At 46.2% G+C, this 26,896-nt stretch overlaps 1 protein-coding gene across 2 annotated transcripts in view; it reads right to left on the bottom strand.

Moving 5' to 3' along the window:
- Positions 1–23,555: 23,555 nt before the first annotated feature.
- LOC144683069 (rho guanine nucleotide exchange factor 7-like) overlaps positions 23,556–26,896 on the bottom strand; it is a 109,367-nt gene continuing 106,026 nt past the window's right edge. For both annotated transcript variants that reach the window (XM_078546095.1, XM_078546093.1), the window contains one exon: positions 23,556–26,652. In XM_078546095.1, coding sequence (XP_078402221.1) covers positions 26,530–26,652 — 123 coding nt within the window. In that variant the 3' untranslated portion in view covers positions 23,556–26,529. The remainder of the gene's footprint in view (positions 26,653–26,896) is intronic.

The raw sequence follows: 26,896 nt of genomic DNA, 5'->3' as shown, positions 1-26,896 counted from the left end.
CTGTCATTTGTAAATCACAAGAGATTTGTTAGAGTTATAGTGAATGCTGTGTAATAACAACAGGTTTTTAAAAATTACTCTAGGCAGCACTTCAAGTTTTCTTTTCATTATAAAGCTGTTCTTTTCCCCACTTTGTCCCATTTCCAGCAGCAGGTGAAAGACAGGAGGAGGATACTCAGTGAAGGTGCTGGATTTCCCCAGGACTCCGGTCAATGCTATCCCATCAATGCCCAGCTGTGATAGTGACCCCCAGGAAGCAGGTAGATTTGAGGGACAAAGATGTGAAACAGTAGCTTTGTGCTGCCTCAGGAGAGATCGTCAACACTTTCACGGAAGCTGGAAGAACTTATTTGCAATCGGGTCCCACCTGACTCGGTCCATTGATTCTGCGTTTTTTTTAAATTCTGAAAATACAGAATGAGCAAAGTCGCTCTGAAAATTCTTCGACTTCACTTCCATAACATCACCTACTCCAAAGCTACTTTTCCATTAATTTACATCAAGCAGCTGTAGCAACATAGGAGGCAAGAGGAGGCCATTCAGCCCTTCAAACCTGAGCAATTAGATCATTGGCGATTTGTGTCTTAACTCCGTCTACTGCCCACCTTGGGTCTGTAACCGTTAAACCCCTTACTCAACATCTATCTATCAATCTCAGTTTAGGAATGTTCAGTTGACCCCCGCCCTCATTAACTCTTTGTGGGGAGAGAGTTCCAGATTTCCACTCCCCTTTGTGTGAAGAAGTGTTTCCCAACATCACCCCTGAACGGCCTGGCTCCAATTTTAAGATTCTGCCCCTTGTCCTGGATTCCCCCCACCCACCCCGCACCAGAGGAAATAGTTTCTCTCTATCGACACTTTCAAATCCTTTAATCATTTTAAACATTTCAATTAGATCACCCCTAAATCTTCTATACTCAAGGGAGCACAAGACTTGTCTATGTAATCACCCTCGGGATTTAACCCTTTCAGCATCTGTATCCACTCCTCTAAGACACCAGCCTGCCACTGGATGTCAGGCCAGCAGCTGTGGGGTCTGCTCACTGGCTTTGTCTGGACTAGGGCTCGAACCCACATCCTTGTGACTCAGAGCAGGGTTCCCATATCAAAGGTTCCATAACTGTGGGGGTGGGGTGTGGGGGTGGGGTGTGGGGGTGTGGGGGGGTGTGGGGGTGGGGTGTGGGGGTGGGGTGTGGGGGTGTGGGGGGGTGTGGGGGGGTGGGGGGGGTGGGGGGGTGGGGGGGTGTGGGGGGGTGGGGTGGGGTGGGTGGGGGGTGGGGTGGGGGGTGCGGGGTGGGGGGGGTGGGGGGTGGTGGGGGGGGTGCGGGGTGGGAGTTGTGGGGGGTGGGGTTGGGGTGGGGTGGGGGGGTGGGGGGGGGAGTGGGGTGGGGGAAGTGGGGGGGGGAAGTTGGGGGGGGGGAAGTTGGGGGGGGGAGTGGGGGGGGGAAGTGGTGGGGGGGAAGTGGGGGGGGGAAGTGGTGGGGGGGAAGTGGGGGGGTTCTATCATGGGATTTCTATACTAGTGGGTTTCAATATAGGAGAGTTTCTGTATGGGGGGTTTCTATATTGGTGGGTTTATTTATTGGGAAGTTCCTATGTTGGGGGGAAAAAAGCAAAATGCTGCGGATGCTGGAAATCTGAAATAAAAACAGATAATGCTGGAAAAACTCAGTAGGTCTGGCAGCGTCTGTGGAGAGAGAAACAGTTAACGTTTCAAGTTCAAGACTCTTCTTCAGAGCTGAAGAGAAGTGAAAATGTGATGAAATTTATACTGTTTAAGGGGGGGTGGGGCAGGTGAAGCTGGGTAGAAGGCCAGAGATAGGGTGGGGGCAAAGGAGAGATTGATGAAGATGTCATGAAGGATAAAGGGGGTGTAAATGATAGTGGTAAGGGCTATAAATGGTGCTGATAGTGGCGTTAAGGTAAGAAAGCAGAATGTGATTATAGCAGAACAAGGATAGCATGCCATGTTTGACATGTCTTCCTTCTTCCTTAACCAAGGTTTTCCACCCACGGTGGTTGACAGGGCCCTTAACCCTGTCCGGCCCATCTCCCGCGCATCTGCCCTCACACCTTCCCCTACCTCCCAGAACCATGATAGGGTCCCCCTTGTCCTCACTTATCACCCCACCAGCCTCCGCATTCAAAGAATCATCCTCCACCATTTCTAACAACTCCAGCATGATGCCACCACCAAACACATCTTCCCTTCACCCCGCCTGGCGGCATTCCGTAGGGACCAATCCCTCTGGGACACCCTGATCCACTCCTCCATCACCCCCAACACCTCAACCCCCTCCCACCGCACCTTCCCATGCAACCGCAGAAGGTGCAACACCTGCCCCTTTACCTCCCCCCTCCTCATCATCCAAGGGCCCAAACACTCCTTTCAAGTGAAGCAGAATTTCACTTGCACTTCCCTCAATTTAATCTACTGCATTCGCTGCTCCCAATGCGGTTTCCTCTACATTGGAGAGACCAAACGCAGACTGGGTGACCGCTTTGTGGAACACCTTCGGTCTGTCCGCAAGCATGACCCAGACCTCCCTGTCGCTTGCCATTTCAACACTCCACCCTGCTCTCATGCCCACATGTCCGTCCTTGGCCTGCTGCATTGTTCCAGTGAAGCTCAACGCAAACTGGAGGAACAGCACCTCATCTTCCGACTAGGCACTTTACAGCCTTCCGGACTGAATATTGAGTTCAACAATTTTAGCTCATGAACCCTCTCCTCCATCCTCACCCCTTTTTTAATCCCCTTTTTTCTACATTCATTTTTATTTTTTATCCACTTATTTTTATTCTTTGTTTTTAGTCATTTGTTTATTGTTTTATCCCCTTTTTATCCCCCTTCCATCCCATTTTCTATTCTTTTTTTTCTCCACCACCGCCCCCCTCCCTCAAACTCCACCCCCACTAGGGCCGCCTGTCACTTGTTCATGTTGTTCTTTCCAGAGTGCTTACCCTTGTCCTCCTATTATCACATTCTGCTTTCTGACCTTAATGCCACCATCAGCACCTCCTTTAGCCAGTATCAGTATCATTAACACTCCGTTTGTCCTTATCTTCATGACATCTTTGTCAATCTCTCCTTTGCCCCAACCTATTGCTGACCTTCTATCCAGCTTCACCTGCTCCACCCCCCCTTAAACAGTATAAATTTCATCACATTTTTACTTCTCTTTAGCTCTGAAGAAGAGTCATACAGACTCGAAACGTTAACTCTGTTTCTCTCTCCACAGATGCTGTTAGACCTGCTGAGTTTTCCCAGCATTTTCTGTTTTTGGTCCTAGATTGGGAGATTTATTTATTCGGGGGGGGATTCCTTCTTGGGGGGTTTCTTTATTGGGAGGACTTCAATATTGGGGTGTTCAATATTGGGTTTTTTTATATTGGGGGGTTAAATTGGGGAGGCTTGCACTGGGGGGTTTGTATTGGGGGATTTATATTAGGGGGGTATATTGGGGGGTTTATATTGGGGGGTTTATATTGGGGGGGTTTTATTGGGGGGTTTATATTGGGGGGGTTTTATTGGGGGGTTTATAATGGGGGGTTATATTGGGGGGTTTATATTGGGGGATTTATATTAGGGGGGTATATTGGGGGGTTTATATTGGGGGGTTTATATTGGGGGGTTTATATTGGGGGGGTTGTATTGGGGGGTTTATATTGGGGGGTTCTCTATATCGGGGTTTGTCCTCTGATCTTTCTCATAGTTGAAGCTGGAGTTTTTCCACCAGCAGATCGATCCCTGCAGAGGGAGGTTGTTTTATTCCGATTAATGTTTGAAACTCCTGACAATGAGAGAAAGAGGGAAGTTGAATTGTGTTAAAGGGACAATGTTCTGCAGCCTCAGTGTTTAATTGGCTCAGTAACTGGAGCCAAAAATTGAAAAGTAGCATTTTTCACTCAGACACCTGTCACGGACAATAACAGGAAATGTTTTTTGTTCATAAAGTAATTTAACAAAACATTAACAAAATGAAGTTGTGAAGGTCAGAGTAGGGACGTTATATATTCTTAACAAATCATGATCCTCCAAGTTGGTGATGCAGTGTAAATGGTCATTGTAAAATTACACTAATTAAAACACACTTACCACAGAAATTTAATAATTAACTTTCCGTTTGGAATATGCAGCCAGAGAAAAGGATAAATAGCGCACTCAGCAGGAATGATTCCCGGCATCACAGGACAGGATTCCCAGAGCAGGCTCTGCAAGCAAGTTCATTCACTCCCTGATTTCCAGTACTCAAGAACACCACCAGCTCCAAATTCATTCCCAATCCTCCAATCGATCTCACATCGCAAAACATACACTTGGAAAAACATGTTATAATGAATTGGAAAGTACTGACAGTTCCAACATTTAGAGTCAGATTGGTGTCAGGGTTCAAGTTAACACTGTTCAGGTGGAAGTTAAAGATCCCAGAGGTTTAATAGAAGAAAAACAGGAGAATTTTCTTCAGTGCCTGAGCCAATGTTTATCCCATGACGTGAATCACTGAAACATGGTTATCAAACTGCTATTGGAAGGGCCTTGCCTACAATATAATGACCTTTTAATGAATTAGTAGACCTGGCGAAGACACACTTTCAGCCAAAGCCATGCGTAATAATGCAGGGGTTTAAGTTTAACTCCAGAGTTAGGGCCCCGCGAGAGTCCATCGTGACCTATATAGTGAAGCTGAAGCAGTTGACTGAGCACTGCAACTTCGGAGACACACTCAACGATATACTGCAGAACTGGTTAGTTTGTGAAGCTCATGACGATGCCATTCAGAGCCATTTACTTACAGAAATCAACATCGATTTGAAGCATGCCATGGAAATAGCACAAGCCATGGAAAGTACTGCGAGAGACTCGCAGGCTTTACAGAACATACAACATGGTGCTGTTCTTCATGTGGGGTGGGAACCTATCGCTGGGCGTGGTGTAAAAACCAAGAGACACAGCACCGAAGCGAGAGGCAATGTCCACTGTTAGAAACATGAAAATATCTAGTGGAAGCATTTCAGCAGCGACTCCGAAGTTAATCTGTTATAGATGTGGGGGTGACCACGGACCGGACACCTGCACATTCAATGAGGCAGAATGCCATTGCTGCCATAAGAAAGGTCACGTAATAAAGCAATGCAGAGCAGAGTCGAAACGGCCCATAAAGCAGCAAACCAATATGGTTGAATTGAATAATACAATAGAAGCTGAAGCTGCCGATATTGATACCTATTCCCTGTACAACATCACAGCTGTAAAAACTGAACCAATAATACAATCCAAGTGAATGGGAAAGCACTAATAATGAAGGTAGGCACGGGAACCTCAACCACAATGGTGGGAAAGCACACACTTAAATACCTAAACTAAGATACCCAGCCACTGAATCTGGAGCAAACCACTGCTCAAGACCTACACTGGAGAATCCATACAGGGAAAGGGCATCACCACAGAACCTGTGTCCTATAGGCAACAGACAGCCCAGCTTCCAGTGATCATAGTGACAGGTGGAGGACCTAGTCTTCTGGGCCAAGACTGGATACAGAAAAATTAAGCTCAACTGGTCTGAAATATTTTACTTTAGAACAGGAGGAGTTCCTGAGCTGCTAACGAAATACGACAGTGTATTCCGTAAGGAATTAGGAAAGTTAAAAGGCTTGCGAGAAAAAATATATGTGGATCCTCAGGTGACACCCCATTTCTTTAAGGCCAGACCTGTGCCTTATGCCTTAAAGGAGAAGGTGGATGCAGAACTATGCCAGTTAGAAAGGCTGGGCATTGTCCAAACAGTCCAATTCTCGGAATGGGCAGCATCCATAATCCCTGTGGCGAAACCTGATCAAACTATTCGCATTTGGTGGGGACTATAAATTGACTGTGAACAAGGCAACTAGATAAATATCCTATCCTGAGGATATACATTAGCTAGAGGCAAATCCTATACCAAACTGAACATGAGCCATGCATACCAATAGCTAGAGCTGGATAGCACGCATAGAGGGTATGTAACCATCAGCACACACAAGGGTCTTTATCAGTTTACTCACCTACCCTTTAAAGTATCATCTACATGTGCAATCTTCCAAAGGACAATGGAGAGTCTTTTGCAAGGACTTCCCTGAATGGTAGTTTACCTAGATGATGTTCTGATCACAGGGTTGTCATGAAAATATAATAAATTTCATAATATTATTACAATTTATTGTAAAGGTAGTTTAATGGTGGGGTTTGGATTAGTTTCTGTGTATAGGTGTGTGTGTGGGTTTTAATTGAACTGCAAACAGCTAGTCTGAGTGTTTTGGTGTATCAGAAGGGAAACTGGGTTTGAAATGCTAAATAACTAAACATGGCTGAAGTTTTAGAATGGGAGGTGTGAAGAACATTTACATTTTTAGAGAAACCAGAGTTGTGAATTTCAAATAGATGGTAAGGTGTTACACCCAGCCAACAGAGGCCAAGCCAAATAGTGTGTTTATTTTTCCCAAAGCTTACTGATAATGAGTACCATGAAAGATTCATATTATAGGAAAAGTAAAGTTGCAAAGACAGATTGAAACAATGGGATTTACATTAAAAAGTGAGAAATATGTATAAAGGATTGAGGTTATGTGTAAGAAAGAAGGAATCCTAAGGTCTAACAAGTGTGAAAAGCCTCCAGCCTCTATGTACCAAGCTGCTGTCTCCAGGAACCGAAGCTAAGAGAATTCATTTTAAATATCTCTGTCCAGGGGATTGTGTGCTTTGCCTGTTGAAATCTATCTTGTTTTGCTGTTGCCTTAACAGAGGTGTAACTGGGAATCAGATTAATTAGGGGATTTAGGAGTTACCATAGTAGTAATTTGTAGACCTATGCGTGTACTTAAAACCTTTTCTTCTATTAATAAATGTTTAATTTAGTTTTGTAAAAAAACATCTAAGACTCAGTGGACTTATTACTACTGAACTCAAGGCACACGTCTCGAAATAAAAATACAAATTGCAAAAACAGTTGTGGCAGCTGTTTCAAGTTTCCCTCTGGGATTTGAGCAGCTCAGCATTTACCATCCGCTGGGCCATAACAGGGTCAACTGAAGCCAAACTTGAGGCCAACCTGGAAGAGGTGTTAAGAAGATTCTTGGAAACCAATGTACGTTTAAAGAAAGGGAAATGTACATTCCAAGTGCCATAAGTTATTTACCTGGGTCACTGGGTGGATGCCATGGGGTTGTATCTGGTAGAAGAGAAAGTTAGGGAAATCAAAGAGGCGCCCTCTCCATCCAGTGTAACTGAACTCAAGTCTTTTCTGGGCATGATCAATTATTATAGCCACTTCTTGCCAAACTTGTCAACAGTGTTAGCACCATTACAATTGTTGCTAAAAAAGAATCATTGTTGGTCATGGAATTCGCAACAAGAAGAAGCCTTTGTTAAAGTAAGGAAGCTGTTGCACTCATCATGTGTCCTGGTAATTATGACCCATCAAAAGAATTAATATTAACCTCTGATGCGTCCCCTTACAGTGTGGGAGCTGTGTTGTCACACAGGATGGAAGATGGTTCCAAAAGGCCAATCGGCTTTGTCTCGAGGGCCCTCTCCACAGCCGAGTAGGGTTATTCCCAGCCAGAAAAGGAAGGTTTATCGGTGGTACTCGGAGTGAAGAAATTCCACCAGTTTCTGCATGGATGACATTTCACCTTTGTGTCAAACCTTAAACCACACACTTGGGTGAATCGATGTCTGGTAGCCAGGCATTGACAGTGATATTGGAAGCACGGTCAAGCACTGAGATAAAAGCAAAAAACTGCGGATGCTGGAAATCCAAAACAAAAACAAAAATACCTGGAAAAACTCAGCAGGTCTGGCAGCATCTGCGGAGAGGGACACAGTTAACGTTTCGAGTCCTCATGACCCTTCAACAGAACTAAGTAAAAACAGAAGAGAGGTCAAACACTTTCTCCATTGTCAGCAACAACAGAAGTTGCCTGTTTCAGCTCCACTGCACCTGTGGTACTGGCCTGGTCATCCCTGGGTTAGACTACATATCGATTATGTAGGATTATTCTTAGGCACCATATTTTTGTCGATTGTCGATGCGCATTCTAAATGGATGGATGTCTATGAATTCAGATCACTGACATCGAGTGCAACTATTGAAAAGCTGCTTCATTGTTTTAGCATACATGGCCTATCGGAAATCGTCATTTCTGATAATGGTACAGTCTTCACCAGTACAGAATTTCAGAGATTCCTGAATTTAAATGGAATCCAACATATTAAAACAGCCCCATACCATCCCTCATCAAATGGTTTAGCTGAGAGAGCTGTGCAAACGTTCAAATCTGGAATGAAGAGTTTATCAGAAGGTACTGGAGAAACTCAACTTTCCCGCTTTCTTCTCCGTTACCGTCTGACACCCCATCGACCACGGGTTCAACACCGTCTGAGTTATTGATGAAACCTTTGTACAAGGTTAAGTCTGGTGTTTCCAAATTTAGAGGAGGAGGTAGAGAAGAATCAGAGTAATCAAAATTTAATCATGACATTGACAGCAAAGCTCACACATTCACTGGAGGAGACACAGTATTCATGGGGAGTTTTGGAAGGGGACCTTGCTGGGTTCCTGCAGCCATTGTCTCAGGAACTGGTCCCTTTTCATTCCTTGTGGAAGTCCAAATTGTTCGTAAACAATGTGGATCATCTTAGGAGTACAGAGACATTCCAACAACCAGCTATTCTGCCTGTGATTAACATTGAACCATTAATCCCTGAGGTGACAGGTCAACCTAGATTAGACATATCTGCTATCTCTGTAGCACTGTCTAAGCCTGAATCGCCACTTTCTAATGATGTGTCTCGTGTTATAGTTCCTGATCGTGTCGATCCTGTGGAGGAACCTCATGTGGTAAAATAACATTACTCTAACCAAATAAGGAAACCACCTCAGAAACTTTAATCACCTGACCTGTATATAAATGTATGTTGTGGATTAAAATGTTCTTTGTAAATAGGAAATGTAAAAAAACTAAAGGAGGAGATAATGTAGTGATTGAACATCTAACTTTTTCCTACTACCTTCCAGGGGTCACGTGAGACTCTGACCAGTGAGCCCTAAGCAGGGGTAATCCGGGGACCATGGTTTTCTACTTGTGGACCTGGGTCAAGCATGTAGCTTCTGAAAAGCTCTCTGTAATAAAGTTATCTGTTTCAAGTAGAAACCAGTCTGGTACAGCAAGTCCTTACACTTGGCAATCTGGTTTTGTCATGTGGAACCTCTAACACACACCAAAGAGTAAAGACAAAGCTTCTGGTTAACTTGTCATCCAAATGACATTTCCACCAACAGTGCAGCACTCCGTCAGTACCAACTCTCCGACAGTGCGGTGCTCCCTCAATACTGACCCTCTAACAGTGCAGCACTCCCTCAGTACTGACCCTCCGACAGTGCAGCACTCCTTCAGTACCAACTCTCCGACAGTGCAGCACTCCCTCAGTACTGACCCTCTAACAGTGCAGCGCTCCATCATACTGACCTGCCAACAGTGCAGCACTCCCTCAGTACTGACCCTCTGACAGTGCAGCACACCCTCAGTACTGACCCTCTGACAGTGCAGCACTCCCTCAGTACTGACCCTCTGACAGTGCAGCACTCCCTCAGTACTGACCCTCTGACAGTGTAGCACTCCCTCAGTACTGACCCTCTGACAGTGCAGCACTCCCTCAGTACTGACCCTCTGACAGTGCAGCACTCCCTCAGTACTGACCCTCTGACAGTGCGGCACTCCCTCAGTACTGACCCTCTGACAGTGCAGCACTCTCTCAGTACTGACCCTCTGACAGTGCAGCACTCCCTCAGTACTGACCCTCTGACAGTGTAGCACTCCCTCAGTACTGACCCTCTGACAGTGCAGCACTCCCTCAGTACTGACCCTCTGACAGTGCAGCACTCCCTCAGTACTGACCCTCTGACAGTGCAGCACTCCCTCAGTACTGACCCTCTGACAGTGCAGCACTCCCTCAGTACTGACCCTCCGACAGTGCAGCACTCCTTCAGTACCAACTCTCCGACAGTGCAGCACTCCCTCAGTACTGACCCTCTAACAGTGCAGCGCTCCATCATACTGACCTGCCAACAGTGCAGCACTCCCTCAGTACTGACCCTCTGACAGTGCAGCACACCCTCAGTACTGACCCTCTGACAGTGCAGCACTCCCTCAGTACTGACCCTCTGACAGTGCAGCACTCCCTCAGTACTGACCCTCTGACAGTGTAGCACTCCCTCAGTACTGACCCTCTGACAGTGCAGCACTCCCTCAGTACTGACCCTCTGACAGTGCAGCACTCCCTCAGTACTGACCCTCTGACAGTGCGGCACTCCCTCAGTACTGACCCTCTGACAGTGCAGCACTCTCTCAGTACTGACCCTCTGACAGTGCAGCACTCCCTCAGTACTGACCCTCTGACAGTGTAGCACTCCCTCAGTACTGACCCTCTGACAGTGCAGCACTCCCTCAGTACTGACCCTCTGACAGTGCAGCACTCCCTCAGTACTGACCCTCTGACAGTGCAGCACTCCCTCAGTACTGACCCTCTGACAGTGCAGCACTCCCTCAGTACTGACCCTCTGACAGTGCAGCACTCCCTCAGTACTGGCCTTCCAACAGTGCAGCATTCCCTCACTACAGGCCCTCCAACAGTGCAGCACTCCCTCAGTACTGACCCTCTGACAGTGCATCACTCCCTCAGTACTGACCCTCTGACAGTGCAGCACTCCCTCAGTACTGACCCTACGACAGTGCAGCACTCCCTCAGTACTGACCCTCTGACAGTGCAGCACTCCCTCAGTACTGACCCTCTGACAGTGCAGCACTCCCTCAGTACTGACCCTCTGACAGTGTAGCACTCCCTCAGTACTGACCCTCTGACAGTGCAGCACTCCCTCAGTACTGACCCTCTGACAGTGCAGCACTCCCTCAGTAGTGGCCCTCCAACAGCGCAGCACTCCCTCAGTACTGGCCCTCCAACAGTGCAGCATTCCCTCACTACAGGCCCTCCAACAGTGCAGCACTTCCTCAGTACTGACCCTCCGACAGTGCAGCACTCCCTCAGTACTGACCCTCTGACAGTGCAGCACTCCCTCAGTACTGACCCTCCGACAGTGCAGCTCTCCCTCAGTACTGACCCTCTGACAGTGCAGCACTCACTCAGTACTGACCCTCCGACAGTGCAGCACTCCCTCAGTACTGACCCTCTGACAGTGCAGCACTCCCTCAGTACTGACCCTCTGACAGTGCAGCTCTCCCTCAGTACTGACCCTCTGACAGTGCAGCACTCCCTCAGTACTGACCCTCCGACAGTGCAGCACTCCCTCAGCACTGACCCTCCGACAGTGCAGCACTCCCTCAGTACTGACCCTCTGACAGTGTAGCACTCCCTCAGTACTGACCCTCTGACAGTGCAGCACTCCCTCAGTAGTGGCCCTCCAACAGCGCAGCACTCCCTCAGTACTGGCCCTCCAACAGTGCAGCACTTCCTCAGTACTGACCCTCCGACAGTGCAGCACTCCCTCAGTACTGACCCTCTGACAGTGCAGCACTCCCTCAGTACTGACCCTCTGACAGTGCAGCTCTCCCTTAGTACTGACCCTCTGACAGTGCAGCACTCCCTCAGTACTGACCCTCCGACAGTGCAGCACTCCCTCAGTACTGACCCTCCGACAGTGCAGCACTCCCTCAGTACTGACCCTCTGACAGTGCAGCTCTCCCTCAGTACTGACCCTCTGACAGTGCAGCACTCCCTCAGTACTGACCCTCCGACAGTGCAGCACTCCCTCAGTACTGACCCTCTGACAGTGCAGCAATCCCTCAGTACTGACCCTCTGACAGTGCAGCACTCCCTCAGTACTGACCCTCTGACAGTGCAGCACTCCCTCAGTACTGACCCTCTGACAGTGCAGCACTCCCTCAGTACTGACCCTCCGACAGTGCAGCACTCCCTCAGTACTGACCCTCTGACAGTGCAGCACTCCCTCAGTACTGACCCTCCGACAGTGCAGCACTCCCTCAGTACTGACCCTCCGACAGTGCAGCACTCCCTCAGTACTGACCCTCTGAGAGTGAAGCACTCCCTCAGTACTGACCCTCTGACAGTGCAGCGCTCCCTCAGTACTGACCCTCTGACAGTGCGGCGCTCCCTCAGTACTGACCCTCTGACAGTGCAGCACTCCCTCATTGATGTATTCGGATTCTTAGCCTGGATTTTATTTTCAAGTCTCCAAACTGAACACTGAATCTGAGACTATAATTTTGACTCGCTATCCAAGTGTAAGTGTGATGCTCAGGCCCCTGAAAGACCTACGGGTGTTTATGTGTGTTGCTGGCACTTTCTATATGATGTGGTTGCCAATATCTGGAACTTTCCTGCTATAACTAATATCTGAGCAAGGATTGCATTGACTGTGGCGGTGGGTGGGGTGGGTGTGGTGGGTTTGGTGGGTGTGGTGGGTGCGGTGGGTGCAGTGGGTGTGGTGGGGGCGGTGGGTTTGGTGGGTGCGGTGGGTGCGGTGGGTTTGGTGGGTTTGGTGGGTGCGGTGGGTGCGGTGGGTTTGGTGGGTGTGGTGAGTGTGATGGGTTTGGTGGGCGTGGTAGGTTTGGTGGGTTTGGTGGGTGTGGTGGGGGCGGTGGGTGTGGTGGGTGTGGTGGGTTTGGTGGGTGTGGTGGGTTTGGTGGGTTTGGTAGGTGCGGTGGGTGCAGTGGGTTTGGTGGGTGTGGTGAGTGTGGTGGGTTTGGTGGGTGCGGTGGGTTTGGTGGGTTTGGTGGGTTTGGTGGGTTTGGTGGGTGTGGTGGGGGCGTTGGGTGCGGTGGGTGTGGTGGGTGTGGTGGGTTTGGTGGGTGTGGTGGGTGTGGTGGGTGTGGTGAGTGTGGTGGGTGTGGTGGGTGTGGTGAGTGTGGTGGGTGCGGTGGGTGTGGTGGGTGTGGTGGGTGTGGTGGGTGTGGTGAGTGTGGTGGGGGCGTTGGGTGCAGTGGGTGTGGTGGGTGTGGTGGGTGTGGTGAGTGTGGTGGGTGCGGTGGGTGTGGTGGGTTTGGTGGGTGTGGTGGGTGTGGTGGGTGCGGTGGGGGCCATGTGCTGCTGGAGTCCCATTTATAACATCCCGATTGTTGAGCAAAGAGAGTTAATAATCTAACATCCTGTGGATTCCAGGGGCTGCCTGTGAATCAAAAACAGAATCAATTTCTAAAAACTATTCCGGAAAAAATCCTGATTGAAATTAATTATATTTACAGATATAAATGGTCTTTTCTGAACACAGGTGCATCTGGTGTTAGATATTTGATCTGATTTGGCTATTAACTCTCCCCTGGTCCCGTCCTGTTTGTCAGTTAATGTAAATATCAGGATCCGTCTTCGGGAGATGTTTGGTCTCAATGTTCGTTACATTTCCGGGGATATTGCACATGGACATTGTTTCCACCCTCTGCTCCCTGCACTGACCCCCCCAGTACCCTCACACACTACCCCCTCCCAGAACGACAGCCTCCCCCACCCCAACTCCTCCACTCCCCCCACCCCCCACCAACCCCCCCCACCGCCCCCCCACCCCCACCTCCCCCATCTCCCCACCACCCCCATCCCTCCACCACCCCCACCCCCCCACCACCCCCCCACCCCCACGCCCCCACCACCCCCCCCACCCCACCCCCCCACCATCCCCACCACCACCCCCCCACACCGCCCACCACCCTCCCCACCCCCACACCTTAACTCTTAACTGCCCCTGAAATGGCTGAGTAAGTTGTTCAGTTCAAGGGGCAATAAGGGACAGGTAACAAATGCTGACCTTGCCAATGACACCCACATCCCATGAAAGAATAAAGAAAAAATGTGCCAGGACACCCAGATCCCTCTGTACCTCAGAGTTCTGCAATCTCTCTCCATTTAAATCATTTGCTGCTTTTCTAGTCTTCCTGCCAAAGTGACGAGTTCACATTTTCCCACATTAAACTACACGAGAGTGACTGCCCTTGGCATCAAGGCAACATTTGACCGAGTGTGGCATAAAGGAGCCCAGCAAAACTGGAGTCAATGGGAATCAGGGGGAAAACTCTCCGCTGTTTGGAGTTATACCTAGCACAAAGGAAGATGGTTGTGGTTGTTGGAGGTCAGTCATCTCAGCTCCAGGACATCACTGCAGGAGTTCCTCAGGGTAGTGTCCTCGGCCCAACCATCTTCAGCTGCTTCATCAATGACCTTCCTTCCATCATAAGGTCAGAAGTGGGGATGTTCGCTGATGATTGTACAATGTTCAGCACCATTCGCAACTCCTCAGATACTGAAGCAGTCCATGTCCAAATGCAGCAAGACCTGGACAATATCCAGGCTTGGGCTGACAAGTGGCAAGTAACATTTGCACCACACAAGTGTCAGGCAATGACCATCTCCAACAAGAGAGAATCTAACCATCGCCCCTTGATGTTCAATGACATTACCATCACTGAATCCCCCACTATCAACATCCTGGGGTTTACCATTAACCAGAAACTGAACTGGACTAGCCATATAAATACTGTAGCTACAAGAGCAGGTCAGAGGCTGGGAATCCTGCGACGAGTAACTCACCTCCTGACTCCCCAAAGCCTGTTCACCATCTACAAGGCACAAGTCAGGAGTGTGATGGAATACTCCCCACTTGCCTGGATGAATGGAGCTCCCACAACACTCAAGAAACTTGACACCATCCAGGACAAAGCAGCCCACTTGATTGGCACCACATCCACAAACATTCACTCCCTCCACCACCGACGCACAGTATCAGCAGTGTGTACCATCTACAAGATGCACTGCAGGAATTCACCAAGGCTCCTTCCACAGCACCTTCCAAATCCATGACCACTACCATCTAGAAGGACAAGGGCAGCAGACACATGGGAACACCACCACCTGGAAGGTCCCCTCCAAGTCACTCACCATCCTGACTTGGAAATATATCGGCCGTTCCTTCACTGTCGCTGGGTCAAAATCCTGGAACTCCCTTCCTAACAGCACAGTGGGTGTACCTACACCACATGGACTGCAGCAGTTCAAGAAGGCAGCTCACCACCACCTTCTCAAGGGCAACTAGGGATGGGCAATAAATGCTGGCCCAGCCAGTGATGCCCACATCCTGTGAATGAATTTAAAAAACTCGCTTAAAATATCTATGTCCCTTTGCAGCTCCTTATGTCCTCTTCATAACTTACTTTCCTACCTATCTTTGTATCATCAGCAAATTTAGCTACAATGCATTCGGCCCCTTCATTAAAGTCATTGATATAAATTTCAAATAATTGAGGCCCCAGCACCTCACTCATTACATCTTGTCAACTCAAGGAAGGTCATTTTTCCCGAAATTTTGCCTTTAGCAAAGAGTTAGTGAAGACACAATGGGCCAAAAGCCCTCCTGTGCTGTTAACATGTTTCCTTGTTCACTCTATTCAGACTGTTAACTAAACTATTACATTTTTATTCTAAGGACTCGTTCTCTTCATAGCTTCATGACATGAAGTCGATATACTATAGACCAATAGGAAACTGAGCATTAAATTAAAATTAATTAATTTTAAATTAAATACTGGGTGCCTCCACTCGGGGGCAGCGTTGAGCCTCAGCTCACTGACAGTTTCCATTGTTAAACAGCAGGTGGCGATCTCTGCACACAGCATCTTCCGAAGAATCAAAACCTTCCCACTCAACTCAGCCAGATTTCAGGCTGCTCTCATTTCACTGTATTGTGTGGAAATGCAGCATTTTACTGTCCCAGCTAATCACTGGAAATGGACAACTTGTTTTATATTTATAATCAGGCACAGAGCAGCCTGTATTTCTGAGATTCCTGATCTGTAAGTGCATGGTATATGTCACTGCGTTCAACTGTCCAGGAACACACTTTACACCAGCGCTACCTTGATGCACCGCATTGTACCGACACAGGGCTGTGGGGAGAGCGCAGGGCAGTGGGATTGGGATTGATACAGGGTTTGGGAATGATACAGGGTTTGGGATTGATACAGGGTTTGGGATCGATACAGGGTTTGGGATCGATACAGGGTTTGGGAATGATACAGGGTTTGGGATCGATACAGGGTTTGGGAATGATACAGGGTTTGGGATCGATACAGGGTTTGGGGATGATACAGGGTTTGGGGATGATACAGGATTTGGGAATGATACAGGGTTTGGGATCAATACAGGGTTTGGGATTGATACAGGGTTTGGGATTGATACAGGGTTTGGGAATGATACAGGGTTTGGGGATGATACAGGGTTTGGGATTGATACAGGGTTTGGGATTGATACAGGGTTTGGGAATGATACAGGGTTTGGGATTGATACAGGGTTTGGGATTGATACAGGGTTTGGGAATGATACAGGGTTTGGGGATGATACAGGGTTTGGGATTGATACAGGGTTTGGGATTGATACAGGGTTTGGGATTGATACAGGGTTTGGGAATGATACAGGGTTTGGGGATGATACAGAGTTTGGGAATGATACAGGGCTATGGGGAGAGAGTGGGGGGGGCAGTGGGATTTTTTTTTTTATTCATTAATAGGGTGTGGGCTTCGCTGGCTAGGCCAACATTTATTGTCCATCCCTAATTGCCCTTGTTCAGAGGGGCATTTAAGAGTCAACCACATTGCTGAGGATCTGGAGTCACATGTAGGCCAGACCAGGTAAGGACGACAGATTTCCTTCCCTAAAGAACAATGAGCGATGGTTTCATGGTCATCATCAGACATTTTAATTTACTTTTTTTTAATTTCAGATTTTTACTAAATTTAAATTCCACCATCTGCCCGAGTGCAATTTGAAGGCAGGTTCCCAGAGTATTATCCTGGGTCTCGGGATTACTAGTCCAGCAACAATGCCGCTTTGCCATCACCTCCCCTGCTTTAGGGATTGATACAGGGCTATGGGGAGAGATAATTATCTCTCAACCAGGATTGTTAAAACAAAGTGTTTTGCATTATCTTTCCTTTTACTGGAACCTTGCTGTGCAAATTGATTGTTGTATTTCCTACAACAGTGACTACATTTCAAAAGCACTTCATTGGTAGTAAAGTGCTTTGGCACATCCTTAGTGCATGAAAAGTGCTATATAAATGCAGGTACTTTTTTTCTATCTATGTTCATGTAAGCACTCTATGTTCCGCTGGGGCTTATTTTGTGGTGACCCATTCTTAATCTGCAGGAGTGGTATCTGCAATATGCCATCCCTCACCTTAGCCAGATGCATACTTCTGTACTGGCTCCTGTTTTAATATCACATTTCAAATTCATTTTTGCCTTTTGCCGTCCCTGTATATTCATAAAGGAATATTTATCCACATTCAAGGTGACTTTATTCATTATTCATTTTGAGCCAGGTTAACATATGATCGTACAAATTAGGAGCAGGGGTAGGCCATTCGGCCCCTCAAGCCTGTTCTACCATTCAATAAGATCGTGGCTGATCCGATTGGGTCCTTAACTCCACTTTCCTGCCTGTCCCCCATAACCCTCAACCCCCTTGTTGGTCAAAAATCTAACTCAGCCTTGAACATATTCAATGACCCAACCTCCAGTGGCAATTTGAAATTTTTGGACATTTCTGCTCTCTGTGAACACTGATTGAATTGTATCCTAGCTTTGTGAATGAATGAAGTAGAATCACTATAAACAAGGTGTTCTAATTGCCTTGTCAATTTAGTAAGAGATTTTTATAGGAACATGGAAAATAAGAACAGGAGTCGGTCATTCAGCCCCTGCTCCGCCATTCAACTAGATCGTCTACCTCACACCATTGACCTGCGCTATCCCCATACCCCTTGATGTCTGATAAAAGTAAAATACTGCCGATGCTAAAAACATGAAATAAAAACAAAATGCTGGAAAAACCCAGCGGGTCTGACAGCGTCTGTGGAGAGAGAAACAGGGTCAACGCTTTGAGTCCGTATGGAGCAGGTGGGGCAGAGTAGAAGCTCAGGGATAGGTGGGAGCTCAGGAGAGATTGACAAAGATGTCATAGGCACAGGAGAAAGGGAGTGTTGATGGTATCACAGAATCACAGAATATTAATGGCACAGAAGGAGGCCATTCGGCCCATCATGTCTGCACCAGCTCTCCAAATGAGCATTATGACCTAGTGCCATTGCCCTGCCTTTTCCCCGTAACCCTGCACATTGTTTCTATTCAAATAATCATCTAGTGTCCTCTTGAATGCCTCGATTAAACCTGCCTCCACCACACTTCCAGGCCATGCATTCCAGACCCAAACCCCTCGTTGTGTGAAAAAAATTTTTCTCACATCACATTTACTTCTTTTGCAAATCACTTTAAATCTGTGCCCACTCGTTCTTGATCCTTTTACGAGTGGGAACTGCTTCTCCCTATCTACCCTGTCCAGCCCCCTCATGATTTTGAACATCTCTGTCAAATCTCCTCTTAGCCGCCTTCTCTCCAAGGAGAACAGTCCCATCCTCTCCAATCTATCCTCATAGCTGAAGTTTCTTATCCCTGGAACCATTCGTGTAAATCTCTTCTACACTCTCTCCAATGTGTTCACATCCTTCCTATAGTTGGGTGCTCAGAACTGTGCACAATACTCCAGCTGAGGTCTAACGAGTGTCTTACATAAATTCAACATAACCTCCTTGCTCTTGTACTCTATGCCCTTATTAATAAAGCCCAGGATACTATATACTTTATTAATTGCTCTCTCCACCTGTCCTGCCATCTTCAATGATCTATGCACATTTACACCTAAATCTTTCTGCTCCTGCACCCCCTTCAAAATTTCACCCCTTATTTTATATTGTCTGTCCATGTTCTTCCTACCAAAATGCATCACCTCATACTTCTCTGCATTTAACATCATCTGCCACCTATCTGCCCACTCCACCAACTTGTCTATGTCCTCTTGAAGTTCCACACCATCTTCCTCACAATTCACAACACTCCCAAAGCTTTGTATCATCCACAAACTTTGAAATTGTCCCCTGCACACCAAGATCTAGATCATTAATATATATCAGGATGAGCAAGGGTCCCAATACCGATCCCTGGGGAACTCCACTACAAACCTTCCACCAGCCTGAAAAATATCCATTGACCATTACTTTCTGCTTCCTATTTTTCAGCCAATTTTGTATCCATGTTGATACTGTCCCTTTTATTCCGTGAGCAATAACTTTTCTCACAAGTCTGTTGTGTGGCACTGTGTCAAATGCCTTTTGAAAGTCCATGTACACCTCATCAATAGCATTACCCTCATCGACCTTTTCTGTTACCTCTTCAAAAAACTCCACCAAGTTAGTTAAACATGATTTCCCCTTTAGAAATCCGTGCTGGCTCTTCCTTATCAACCCATATTTTTCCATGTGATTATTAATTCTATCCCAAATTATTGTTTCTAGAATCTTGTCCACCACTGAAGTTAAACTGACTGGTCTGTAATTGCTGGGCTGATCCTTACAACCCTTTTTGAACAAGGGCGTAATGTTTGCAATTCTCCAGTCCTCTGGCACCACCCCTGAGTCTAGGGAAGACTGAAAGATTATGGCCAGTGACCCTGCAATTTCCACTCTCACTTCCTTCAATATCCTTGAATATCCGTTCCTGGTGCCTTGTTAACTTTAAGTACCAACAGCTCATCCAACACTTCCTCCTTATCCATTTTGAACCCTTCTAGTGACAGGGTTTCCTCATCTGTCACCCTGGCCTGGGTAGCAGCTATCTGGTAGTGTTAATACCTGTATTATCTAGAAATCTATCGATCTAAGTCTTGAACATGCTCAATGACTGAGCCTCCACAGCCCTCTGAGGCAGAGAATTCCAAAGATTCACCACCTACTGAGTGAAGAAATTCCTTCTCAACTCAGCCCTAAATGGCCTGCCCCTTATTCTGAGGCTATGTCCCCTGGTTCCAGGCCCTCAGCCAGGTAAAAACATCCTTCCTACAGCTACCCTGTTAAGCCCTGTAAGAATTTTGTATGTTTCAATGAGAGTTCGGCCCAGTCTCAATCTCTCCTCATAGGACAATCCCACCATCCCAGGGATTATCTGAAGAACCTTTGTTGCACTCCCTCTATGGCAAGTATATCCTTCCTTAGATAAGGAGACTAAAACTGTGCACAATACTCCAGGTGCGGTCTCACCAAGGCTCTGTACAACTGCAGCAAGGCATCTTTACTCCTGTACTCAAATCCTCTTGCGATAAAGGCCAAAATACCATTTGCCTTCCTAACTGCTTGCTGCACCTGCATGTTAGCTTTTAGTGACATGTGAACAAGGGCATCCAGGCCCCTTTGGACATCAACACTTCCCAATCTCTCACCGTTTAATATTCTGCATTTGTTTTTCCTACTAAAGTCAATAACATCTACATTTCCATCCACCACCTTCTTGCCCACTTGCTGAACCTGCCTAAATCCCCTTTGCATCCTCCTCACAACTCACATCCCCACCTACTTTTGTGCCATCAGCAAACTTGGAAATATTACATTTGGCCTCCACATCCAAGTCATGGTGAATAGCTGGGGCCCAAGCACTGATCCTTGCAGTAGCCCACTAGTCACAGCCTGCCAACCTGTGAATGACCCGGTTATTCCTACCCTCTGTTTCCTGTTCATTAACCAATTCTCAATCCGTGTCAGTATATCACCCCCATCCCATGTGCCCTAATTTTGTTTACTAACCTGTGAGGGATCATATTGAAAATCCACTTGTTTCCCCCTTGCCTATCCTGCTAGAAACATCCTCAAAAAAACTATAACAGGCTTGTCAAACATGGGGACTCAACCGTTTACAATTTATATAAATTACTTGGATGAAGGGATGGTTGCCAAATTTGGTGATGACACAAAAATAGGAAAGTAAGTTGTGAAGAGGGGGACATAAGGAAGCTACAAAAAGATATATATGGGTTAAGTGAGTGAACAAAGATCTGGCAAATGGAGTATAATGTGGGAAAATGTGAAATTGTCCATCTTGGCAGGAAGAATAAAAAAGCATATTATCTAAATGGTGAGAGATTGCAGAGCTCTGAGATTCAGAGGGATCTGGGTGTCCTAGTGCATGAATCACAAAAGGTCAGTCTGCAGGTACAGCAGGTAATTAGGAAAGCTAATAGAATGTTATCATTTATTATGAGGGGAATTGAATACAAAAGTAGGGAGGTTATGCTTCAGTTGTACAGGGCACTGGTGAGACCACATCTGGAGTACTGTGCACAGTATTGGTCACCTTATTTAAGGAAGGATGTAAGTGCAATGGATGCAGTTCAGAGAAGGTTTACCAGACTTATACCTGGTAATTGTCTTATGAGGAAAGGTTGGACAGGTTAGGCTTGTATCCACTGGAGTTTAGAAGAGTGTAACTTGGTTGAAACATATAAGATCCTGAGGGGTCTTGACAGGGTGGATGTGGAGAGGATGTTTCCTCTTGTGGGAGAACCTAGAACTAGGGGTCACTGTTTAAAAATAAGGAGTCACCCATTTAAAACAGGGATGAGGCGAATTTTTTCTCTCAGAGGGTCATGAGTCTTTGGAACTCTTTTCCTCAAAAAGTGGTGGAAGCAGAGTCTTTGAATATTTTTCAGGGAGAGGTGATTCTTGGTAAGTAAGGGGGTGATAGGTTATCAGGGGTAGGTGGGATGCAGATTTGAGGTCACTATCAGATCAGCCATGATCTTATTAAATGGCGGGGCAGGCTTGAGGGGCCGAATGGTCTACTCCTGCTCCTAGTTCATATGTTCCTAAATTCTGCTTTCTAATTTAGCCCCTAGATGCTCATACTCTCTAAGCAGAACCTCTTTCCTAGTCCTACCTATGCTGTGGGTAACCACGTGGGCCAAGACCACTGGATCCTCCCCCTCCCAATGCAAATTCCTTCCAGCCCAGAGCAGGTTCCTGAACCATATACAACCTTTGCATCAGTGTCTCAGTCAGGTTTCCAACTGATTGAAATCCACTCACCATCTTTTACTTTCTCCCAGATAGATGACCCAGGGCAGCGTATCACACACAAAGCAGCTTATAAACAGTGCGCATACATCACTTTACACTGTATTCCCAAACCACTGAAATATACCACTTCACAATGGCTAAATTTAGCAATAATATTCTTCCAAAGATGGGGAGTTGTATAATAGTCTGTGCAACTAATCAATTACATTCTATCATTAGCTGATAGCTAATTAGCTGATTAAAAGCATAACCCAATAATAATGTTCTTGGAGAAGGTCATTGACTTGAAATGTTAACTCTATTTCTCTCTCCACAGATGTTGCCAGACCTATTGCGTGTTTCCAGCACTTTCTGTTTTTAACCCAAAAACAGCTATTCAGTTGCAGACAGGATGGAATAAGTCAAGAGTGAAATGTGATGAGAAATGATTTACTGTCAGTGCCTGTAGATTATGGAACCTCAATGGTATAGTGAGGCTTGTCCACAAACAGCTCCTCATTGAAGAGTTACTTGTACAAGTATTGTTAACAGGAACAACAAATATCTAACCACAAAGTACCTATAAGAATGAGTCCATTAGTGGGTTCAAGCATTCATCAAATAGATTGAAAGAATTTCAGTAGACACATTGATGAGCTGTATTTCAGGGCACTTGTAAAGTATATTTCGAATACTTGTCACCATGAGAATGCCAGTGGGTATTCAGACATGAGGGGCCCATTCTTCAGGACAAAGTTGAAAAAAAAATCAGCTTGTTTGTATTCGAATCGAATGACTTGACTCTCCCTCAAGCAAAATGTCCAATAAACTGAACTATTATTGGGACAATTTATCAGGTTAAACTGGGCATTATTTCTGTGCAGGAAGATGGTTTTAACCCCTAATGTACAATAGAAACATTGAAGACCATGCACGTCTCAACTTGTCAGGGGGCAAATTTGAAGTCTTACCCTTTTGGCTTGTATAACCACTAGGCTGCCCCATCTAGCTAGGGTGAACTGCATTCTAACGATGCAAATTGAGGCAAATCTTACTGATGAAGAATTTTAGTTGGATGTCTTCATGATTCTGCCTCTGAACAATTCATAATCTTGCAGGTAAATTCCTCCTCCACTGAGGGCTCACTAAATACAAACAAAGCGACTGAATATGATGCTGCCCCCATCAAACTGCTGAGTGTCAGGGAGAGCTGTGACATCACCCATTGATAAAGGCCCTAGATTGTGACCATCCAGAGGGCCGGATTTTACAGCCCCCTCACAGCAGGGGAGGGGCCGCAAATTGCAGCGATCCCTTCAATTATCCATGGACTTCGGAGGGACAGAAAGTCCTGCCAATGGGAGGGGCCTTAAAATTCCACCCAGAGATTCCCTTGGGAATGTAAATTAATGAAACACATGCAGGGTCTGACACAATGGTCGATAAACCAGGAATACCCTGGATTAGGCATGTTCGGGCAGAGCTAGCAAAGCCTCCCCACAATGAACAGGTAACCACGGTGTACAAATGCCAAGCTTGTGATCTGCAGTTTGCTCTATTTGTCGACTGCACTTAAGTGGATGCATATGGGATGTAAACATAAACAATTCAGTCAGGGTAAGGAAATTCTGCTTTCAGTTAATAATTTTATTAGATATATTTACACAGGAAATCCTAAATTATGAATATCAGTCAGCGGTAGAAATCTCACTTCATCAGGAAATATCCAGGCAAGTTTAATCCTCACATTACACTTTTCACAGCTGGGGAAATGCTAAACACATTGCAGGAGTTTTCTAATTAGCTGCTTAGGGTTAAAGCAGACATTTCAGATCACCTGCCCATTAAATAACCCACCCAATAGTCACAAAAGGTATTTCAGAGTCCCTATAATCACAGTTCAGTGACACAGGGAGATGGGATGGGAGAACTGGATGTGCCAGGCTGATTATAATAGGCTGATGCAAAGAAAAATTCAAAAAGGAACTTCACATTTAACCAAAAATAGATCCAATGTCCCATCACCATTAACCAGAGGAATGTACAGGATTAAAAATAACAGTTTAATTGAACCAATCCCAAGTGGCTTCACAGCCCACACTACCGCTATCTATGGAATGGATCAGCAAGACCAGTTAAAATTTTAAACAAAGTCCATGTCCCAGACAGAAATAGCAGGAGCTGTTAAGCCCTATATCCCTTATTTGATGCATTACCAGATCACACATTCTGCTGGTCTCACACGGTTAAATTTGATTAGATGCAGTAAAGGAGCTGGGAACAAACCAACGATAGTGTTTGGATCTGGGTTACCGAGGTCCGGGCAACTTATTTTACAACTTCTCCCATCTCTCAACATTTAGATGCAGTGATCACTGCACCTTGATCCAAACGGCAATGGCAATAGCTGTACCTACATGCAGCAGGCACCTGAGTCCCAGCAGTAACACTGTCGCCCCTGGGAACTCATACCACACAATAGACACTTCTGTGATCCTTACTGTGACTCATCCCCACAACTTTCAGTCAAAGCTGGAAAACTCTGACAGTTTTGAGAATTAATTTATTCGTGACTAAGAAGATTCAGGACCATGGGTTGCGAGGACTGCCCATGTAGCGAGGACTGTATAAAACCATGTTCCAGTCTTGGAATACAGGGCAACATTCTGATTTTCTGTACTTTAATCCAGAATTAGAACAAATCAATGCACCCGTGATTTCCTGAGGTCAACTCCCAGTGTGCAAGAAAGCATGACCTCATATTATTGGCCTTTGTACTTGGATGTGTATCAACAGAGATAGAGAGAGAGACACTGACGTATAATGGTGCCATGGGGCAGATGCTGAACTAACTTGCTGGAGTATTGAAGCTGCCACAACTCTTGACACACAAACCTGAACAAAAATGTAAAAGAAATTTTTTTTTCCAGTTTTACCTGATGCTTTAGTGTAGATTATTCCATAGTATAAATTACAACAACAACTAAAGTTCTGGCTATTTAAAGAAATATTGCAGAACTAACTAATCGTGCTTGTAAAATGCGAACCTCTGTCAGAGTTAACTTTGGTTAATTACCAGCCTAATCACTAAAAATATTTAGGTAAAAGTTGAAAAGTGAATGGGTAGATTTTATAAATCAGGTCCTGAGCCTCAGCTGTAGAGAGAAATGCATCTTGTGCAACTCACAATTATCTGTCCAATTGGAAAGCGAGAATTCCCAGTCAGCAGAAAATGGGAAAAGTTAATGTCTCAAACTTATTTTCTTGCCCCCAAAATAACAATCTTAACTAAAGAGGCAAGATTTTAAATGTAAAGGTTTAATTGTGATTCTGTAATGAGCACTGCGTATGTGGGCAGAAATCTCTCCGCAGTCCTCACCAGTTACTTGCCCTGCCTTGGGCTAGGATTGCTGTGCGAGAGGGTGATAACAAGCACCTTTCATATTACATCAAGAATGTCCATCATGAGGAAAGTGTTACGTTAGAAAGATAAACTTTTAAATATTGCCCAAGACAAGAGGCACATGGGTCACAAGTTCAACAGAGTGAGAGCTCACAGTCGCTTATGTTTGAATGTCCTGGTCATCCTTTCACACAATCTTATAAAGGGTTATCCTATACAGTGGAGCTCCCAGTGTGAAGCCTTGCTGGACTAGGGGTTAGAAGAAGTCAGTCTGCCTGTATCATCCTCAATTTTAAAGCTGGGAATGTCCTTTCCCTGGCCGATTCTCTGATCCAGGTTTCCAATCTAGGGAAGCTTCTGGTGAGATCAGAGACTCTCAAAGCATTGCCATGGTGATGCACAGAACTGGAGTTAGGCTGGAGTTAGACTACAACCATGCCCTCTCAAGCACTGAGCTTCACGTGCATAATATTTCACTCACAGCACACAGGTTTACAGATATTGCTTTCACTGAGTGTCATCTGCAGAAGAAATTTCCAACCAAATGCTGCACATTCATCAAACGGAGTTAGTTATCAGACGGGTAGGTAAAACCAGAACCCATCACTGAAATCGCCAGATTCCATTCTGTGTTTCCAGAGCTAAAATGCAATCCCCACGTGGCTAGTTCAACAACCGATGCTCTCCTCTCATTCAGGATCCGACCTCAAATCGCTGACGTTAATCGATGAAAGGCACATCAGATTCCCAGAAGATTAGTTTCTTATTAGTTACAATTGCGGATGCAGTTACTGCAGGAGTATCACATTCCTGGTGCTGGGTTCTGTCTGACTGGCAATTCTGCTGCAGAAGGTGACACACCAGATTTTCAGGACATTAATGGACGGAAAAATCAGGTAGGGAGGAAATCAGCTGGGCTGGCTTCCATACTCACCCTCTGGGAAACGCTGGACACTAAACTTACACTAGCACAAGCTAAAGGTTACTGCTCGAAATACTCTCAGACTCAACACTTGCACATGGTGATCCCCAGTTTGCTATTTTAATGGATGGCTGACCTATTTAAAATGTACCAAGTCTTGTTAAAATAGTGGATAAGCCAATGGCAGAGGGACAAGTGCTTGCTGTCAGAAGCAGCCATCCCCAGGCTGCCTGTTTAAGTTCTGTCTGCTGTAGCTGAAGATACGAGTTCACTATAAATTGGTTTCATCCCAAGAGAAATCATTCATATTCTTTAGAACTTTTCTAACCAGCTTCTCTAACTCCTTGCGAGCTCTCTGCTCCTCCTCCAATGAACGTTTCATCTTCTTGTTTTCCTGGAACATAAGAGCCAGAATGAAAGATTAGTGAAGAGGTTGGAGTGGAAATGTGAGCGGGACACAGTCAAATTGTCTCTTACAGACCAGCAGCCATGGGCCCAGGATGCAGACAGGGGCTGGTGGGGGGGACCACAGGGCGGGGCCAGCAGGGGGGAGGGGAGGGGGGTGGGGGGAACAGAGGGGGATGCAGGGCGGAGCAGGTGGGGGAGGGGGCTGGCGGGGGAGGGGCCATTTCACTGGG

The sequence above is a fragment of the Cetorhinus maximus genome, chromosome 7 (assembly GCF_964194155.1).
Source record: "Cetorhinus maximus chromosome 7, sCetMax3.hap1.1, whole genome shotgun sequence".
In the NCBI taxonomy this organism is placed as follows: Eukaryota; Metazoa; Chordata; class Chondrichthyes; order Lamniformes; family Cetorhinidae; genus Cetorhinus; species Cetorhinus maximus.
The sequence above is the reverse complement of the archived record's forward strand: the minus strand, read 5'-3'. Positions and strand labels throughout refer to the sequence as shown.